General features: G+C 36.9%; 1 protein-coding gene across 1 annotated transcript; it reads left to right on the top strand.

Annotated features, from left to right (window-relative positions):
* Positions 1-5,412: 5,412 nt before the first annotated feature.
* Positions 5,413-6,330, top strand: LOC110716753 (maintenance of telomere capping protein 1-like). The gene has a single exon (XM_021895388.1). The coding sequence runs from the start codon at positions 5,413-5,415 to the stop codon at positions 6,328-6,330; it is 918 nt and encodes a 305-aa protein (XP_021751080.1).
* Positions 6,331-7,039: the final 709 nt, after the last annotated feature.

The following is a 7,039-nucleotide window of genomic DNA, read 5'->3' as shown; positions in this document are numbered from 1 at the left end:
GTTTGGCGTGTTATTGAAACTGGTGATTTTGAAATAACTGCAACCAATGACAAACATGAGGTAGTTTCTAAATCTATTTCTGATTATGACAAAGAAGATTATCAGAAACTTGAACTGAATGCTTTAGCAATAAAGTATTTTCACTGTGGACTTGGACCCCATGAACATAACCGTATCATGGGATGCAAGTCTGCCAAACAGATTTGGGATTTGCTACAAGTAACTCATGAAGGTACTAACGAGGTAAAACGTTCTAAAATAGATTTATTGATGTCTAGGTATGAAACGTTTGAAATGCAATCTAAAGAAACCATAGAAGAGATGTTTACCAGATTCAATGGTATTATTAATGAACTGAACTCCCTTAGCAGGCATATTCCTATTGATGAACAGGAAAGAAAGATCCTAAGAAGTCTACCACAAGATGAACGTTGGAGATCCAAGATTACTGCTATGCAGGAAGCTAAGAATTTCACCAAGTTTAATATGGAACAACTAGCTGGATCATTGATGACACGTGAACTTCATCTGAGTTCCAATACTGAAAGTTCCAGAAGTAAAAGCCTTGCACTTAAGGCTCAAGATTCAGAAGAATCGGAAGTTGATGAGGAAGAGATGACTATGCTAGTGAGGAAATTTAAAAAGATGATGAATAATAAGAAGTTCGACAGGAACAAGAAGTTCACAAGTTCCAGAAACTCAACGTGCTTCAGGTGTGGGTCAAAATATCACTTCATTAAGGATTGCCCTGTACAAGATGGAGAGAAAGGAAAGACAAAAGGCAAAGAGCAATCCAAAGAATCAAAAGTCTATAAGTCGTACTTCACCAAGGAAAATGTGAAGAAAGCTATGCTAGCTGCTTGGGGAGATACAGATTCAGAAGAAGAGGAGGACCAACCATTAGAAGAAACTGCTCATTTATGTTTGATGGCAAAAACTGATGAAGCTGCCAAACTAAAGGAGCTTGAGTCTGAGGTATGGTTCTCTTACAATCAATTAAAACATCAGTCTAAAGAGAATCTAATAAATACTGTTTTGGAAATTCAAGAAGATTTAAAGGAATTACATAGATCCAAACAGCAAAGTGATAAAGCTTTAGTTACTTACAAAGAGAACAGTGAATGGGTTGATAACATGAAGTTTGACATTCAATACAGGTTCTTTAGTTTGTTTGATGATAATAAAAATTTAAAAGAGACTATAGAGAATCTGAAACAAGATAACATATTCCTGAATGTGGAATTGTCTTTGTTAAAACTTAGTGTCGATGCTCCTAACTCTGAAGTTCCTCCACCTACTGATTATCCGAATTTTGAAAAATTAAAACATGATTTGGAAGATTTAAAAACGGATAAGGCACGTCTTGAGGGGGAACTTGAGAGAGCTAGGAAAGGTAAGCAACCAATAGAGTATAGAGTTCTTGATTGGATTACTAAGGCTCAAACCAAGAATACTGAAGGTTTAGGTTTTAAAAACAAGTTCCAGAAAGAAAAGAAGTATGTCAACTTGCCTAGTAGCATGGTTTGTTATTTCTGTGGCAATACAGGACATAAGCAGGTTAAGTGTCCTAAGAAAAAACAAAGCACACAAAAGAATGTCAAACATGTAGAACAAATCTGGATCAAGAAAAATGAATCAACTCCTGTTACATAGGAACCCAAGGAAACCTGGGTTCCTGACTCTAACGTTTAATTCTTCTTGCAGGTTCCAGTCAGGGGGAACAACACTTGGTACCTCGAAAGTGGTTGTTCTAAGCACATGACTGGAGATAAATCTAGATTTCTCTCACTGGATGCCTACTATGGTGGAACAGTGACCTTTGGTGATAATATGAAAGGTGATATAATTGCTATTGGAAAGATAGGAAGGTCACGTTCCCATGCCATTGATAATGTATTTTTAGTCGAGGGCCTCAAACACAATTTGTTAAGTATTTCACAGTTTTGTGACAAAGGTAATTCTGTTAGCTTTACTTCCAATAAGTGTAGAATCATCCACAATGACACTGGGAACATTATTTTGGAAGGAACTCGTAAAGGGAACACATATATTGTGGACCTTAATGAGGTTCCTAACATCAGTTTAACATGTCTTAGTGTTATTGAGGATGATCCTCTTTTATGGCACAGAAGGTTTGGCCATGCAAGCTTTTCTTTACTTGATAAAATAAGATCTAAGAACTTAGTGGAAGGACTTCCTTGCATTAAGTTCTTGTATGACAAAGTGTGTGAAGCTTGTGCTAGAGGAAAACAGACCCGAATTTCCTTCAAGTCCAAAAAGATGGTAAGTACCAAAAGACCTTTGGAACTCAATCATATGGATCTCTGTGGTCCAATGAGTATCCAAAGTAGAAGTGGTAAGAAATATGTAATGGTTATTGTTGATGATTTTTCAAGGTTCACTTGGGTTTTCTTTCTTGTAAGTAAGGATGAAACGTTTGATGAGTTTGTTGCTTTTGTAAAGAAAGAACAGAGAAGAACATGCAATCAATTGATACATCTTAGATCAGATCATGGAACAGAATTCGAGAATTCAAAATTTGATGAATTCTGTACTGAGTATGGTATGGATCACAACTTCTCTTCCCCAAGAACTCCACAACAAAATGGAGTGGTGGAACGCAAGAATAGGAGCCTTGAAGACATGGCAAGGACAATGCTGATATCAAGCAGGCTGCCTAGGAACTTCTAGGCTGAAGCAGTAAACACAACATGTTATATACTTAACAGAGTATCTGTTAGGGCCATCACCAATAAAACTCCCTATGAACTTATGAAAGGGAGAAAGCCTAATATTTCCTATTTTAGATCTTTTGGATGTAAATGATTTGTTCACAATAATGGTAAAAGGAACCGGGGTAAATTTGATGAACGTAGTGATGAGGCAGTATTCCTAGGATATGCCTCGAATATTAAAGCTTACAGAGTCTATAATAAAAGGACTATGTGTGTTGAGGAGTCTGTACATATTATATTTGATGAAACTGAACATTTGGTTGATGTACAGGATTGTGATGATGATTTCGAAATTGGACTTGTGCGTAAGCAGAAACCAGGTGAGGAACCAGCATCACAACAGAAGCAGCAAGTTGAAATTGTTGAAGTAACGAATCCTGAAGCAAATGCTGAACCTGAGATGGAGAATGCACCAGGAACTCCACTTCAAGAACAGACTGATGTCCATAATGAAGACCAGAATGTGGAAACACCTGAAGAAGTTCAAACTGAGTTCCATGAACAAGTTCTTACAGAAGAACCAGTCAACAATGATGAAGAAAAATTGTATCCAATCAAGGATTTCACTCCAAGGCCTTGGAAATATCAGAAATCACATCCATTTGATGTAATCATGAGTGATATCACAAAAGGAACTCAAACCAGATCTCAGTTAGGAACTTCTGTGCATTCAGTGCATTCCTTTCCTCCATGGAACCTAAGGATTATGTTGAAGCTTTAACTGACGCTGACTGGATTAATGCTATGCAGGCTGAATTAAATGAATTTGAAAGAAATAAAGTTTGGCATCTGGAACCTAGACCAAAAGATAAGAAGTCCATTGGACTAAAATGGGTATTCAGAAACAAACTAGATGAACATGGTATTATTGTCAGGAACAAAGAAAGACTAGTTGTACAAGGTTTCAACCAGCAGGAAGGAATAGACTATGAAGAGACATTTGCTCCAGTAGCCAGGTTAGAGGCTATTCGTTTACTTATTGCCTTTGTTGCTTATATGGGATTTCGGTTGTACCAGATGGATGTTAAATGTGATTTCTTAAATGGATATCTAAATGAGGAAGTCTATGTGGAACAGCCTCCTGGGTTTGAAAATCCAGAGTTCCCAAACCATGTCTATAAGCTTGACAAAGCTCTTTATGGGTTAAAACAAGCTCCTAGAGAATGGTATGAAAGATTGTCTAAGTTCCTTTTGGCTAATGGTTTTAAACGTGGTAAAATTGATAAAACTTGTTTTTAAAGTCAAATGGAACTGATATCTTAGTTGTACAAATTTATGTTGATGATATTTTATTTGGTGCAACTAACGAATCTCTATGCAAGTATTTTGCTGACCTTATGAGTGGAGAATTTGAAATGAGCATGACTGGAGAATTAAATTTCTTCCTTGGCCTGCAAATCAAGCAAACTGAAGAGGGAATCATGATTCATCAGCAAAAATATATTAAGGAACTGATCAAGAAATACAAGTTGGAAAATGCCAAAACCAATAATACTCCCATGGGAATTGCCACTAGATTAGATGAAGATCCATCTGGAACTTGCATTGATCAATCTATGTATCGAGGTATGATAGGCTCACTACTCTACTTAACAGCTAGCAGACCTGACATATCTTTTAGTGTAGGTCTGTGTGCCAGGTTCCAAGCAAATCCAAAGGAGTCTCACCTGACTGCAGTAAAAAGAATTCTAAGATACTTGAAAGGATTTGAGTCTCTTCTATCCCAGAAGTGATTCTTTTGATTTAAATAGTTTTACTGATGCTGGCTATGCAGGTGATTTGATTAATAGAAAAGGCACTTCAGGTATGGTACAATTTTTAGGTCCCTGTTTAGTTTCTTGGGGTTCCAAGAAGCAAAACACAGTTGCTTTATCTACTGTAGAAGCTGAATATGTGGCAGCAGCAGCATGTTGCTCACAAGTTCTATGGATAAAACAACAGGTCAGAGATTTTGGAATTATTTTTGAATGTGTACCTATTTACTATGATAATACTAGTGCTATATGTATTTCTAAGGATCCAGTTCAACACTCAAAGGTAAAACACATCCACATTAGGCATCACTTTCTAAAAGATAATGTGGAGCAAGGGAATATAAAGTTAGAATTTTGTCAAACTGAAAATCAAATTGCAGATATTCTAACCAAGCCCTTGAACAGAGAAAGATTTGAGAAATTGAGACTGGAACTTGGGATGATCAAGCTGAAGTACTAGCCTCTGAAGTTCCAAGATATGGCAAAGTCAAATATAATGTAAATAAAGCAAAAAAAAGCTTCTACCACAACCTTGGTGTGATAAACATAGCTAAAGTGTCACCGTTGTTAACTACCAAAGGTAAGTTCATTAACTTGCTCAACGGTATAGGTTATTAAATTTGTACATTGCACATACGTAAAAAGCGTGTTCCAATTGTGTTTTATAGAAACTTCGTTTAAGATAAATTGAATTTGGAAAGTTAAGTTTTTGAAAGAATCATCCAGTAATTTGAAATTTGAAAAATTAATTGAAATTGTTCAATTAATGACTGAACAGTGAAACTTCCTAAATTCCCTCACACCGCTTCATTTATTATAAAAGTTGATTTCACCCACTTCTTTCACCTCACTGTCAAATCAAATTAAACCCTTCCCAGTAAAAACTTTTTCAACCTTGCATAAAAACCTTTCCTAAAGCATCAATGGTGATTATTGCTGAATTTATTTCCTCAAAAGAATCACAACACTCTGAAAACACTATTCAAGAAGAAACTTCTCCCTTAGCCATTGTAAACTACAAATCATCTTCTATGTCAAACAAAACTCCCGAAAACCCTAGGAAATCTCCTCCAAAACCAAAAGAAGTTGAAAGTAAAAGCGATCAAGGAGATTCCTCTGTTTCAAGCATTCTTCAACGACTAAAAGAGTGGAAAGAAAAGAAAAAAAGTGAAAAATCTCTTGAAGAGCAAATTGAGGAAGTTGACGAGTTTGCTCAAGGGAAAAACTCAAACGAGACAACAAAGGAGAACAAAGTAGAAGAAGAGATGAGTGAGGGAGAAGAAGAAGATAAAGAGGAGGAGAACAATTCAGAAAAGGAAGAATCTGAAAAGGAAGATGAAGAAGAGGAAGTGACTGATCAAGCGGAACTTGAGTCACAGGCTGGAAGGTATGTAGTTGGTCATCGCATTGATGTTGTTTGGTGTAGTAAAGCAAGATTTCTCGAATTTCTTGATTTAAATAAGTTTCAAGGTTGGGAATTTCTGTTGTCAAGAGTGTCAGCAAATTATATGTACCCTGTAGCTATGACTGAATTTTGCCAAAACTTTCAAGCAAAATTAGGGATAATTTCAAGTGTCGTTAATGGAGTAAAAATCGAATTGAACATTGAAACCCTTGGTAAAATTCTGAAAACTCCTACTGAGGGGTATGACACTTATATTAAGGGAAAGGGAAGTGTAAATGTAGGTAGATATTTGACTGGTGATATTGTTGAGGCCTTAGGTGGTCAGAGAGGGAAGAAGGTCATGAGTCATAATGATCTTAGTCCCTTAAACAAGTTGTTGTTTAATTTGGTAAAGAAGACTATTCTGCCTAGGACTGCTAAAAAGGGGGAAGCATGATTGATGGATATGGAAGTAATTTTTTGTATTTCAAAGAAGATTAAGGTCAATTTTCCTTCTTTAATGTACCAGCACTTAGCACACTGTGTTCCCAGTAGGACAAAAGTGGGGTATGGAGCCATTTTGTCCACTGTATTTGAGAATGCTGGAGTAGTTCTGAAGGGTTAATATGGGGCTTTGGATGAAAAGCCAGAAAATGTGATTAATGAGGAAACCCTGGCTGGGTTAAGTTTGGAAGTGGTGCAAGGAAAAATTCAGAAAATAGAGAAGGGAGAGAAAAAGAAAGAGAAAGTGACAGGGAAGAGGAAGGAAAAGGTTGTATCTGAGCAGCCTGTGAGAAAGAGCAGGAGGATTTCTGCCAGTGATGTTCCTCAAACCAGTATGGAACAGCCACTGGAGTTGGATGCTGAGGAAGATATCCTCAATGGGCAAGTTGCTGAGTTAGTGGATAGAATGGAACGGGTTAAAAGTCAAATGAAGGATTCTGCTGGAAAGCTTCAAGTGTTGACCCTGGAAAAGTTGGTACAGGAGCAGGGGAAGGAGTTAAAGGAACTCAGGATGATGGTGCTAAAACAAAACAAGGAACTTCAAGAGCAAAAGGAGTTTCAAGAGCAAGAACTGAACAAGTCTCTACAGGAACAGAAGGAGGAGTTCCTGGTGAAACTCAAGGGTGTTGAAGAAAATTTGGAGACCTCTGCACAACAGACAA

The sequence above is a fragment of the Chenopodium quinoa genome, unplaced genomic scaffold (genome assembly GCF_001683475.1).
Source record: "Chenopodium quinoa cultivar QQ74 unplaced genomic scaffold, ASM168347v1, whole genome shotgun sequence".
Classification (NCBI taxonomy): domain Eukaryota; kingdom Viridiplantae; phylum Streptophyta; class Magnoliopsida; order Caryophyllales; family Amaranthaceae; genus Chenopodium; species Chenopodium quinoa.
The sequence above is the reverse complement of the archived record's forward strand: the minus strand, read 5'-3'. Positions and strand labels throughout refer to the sequence as shown.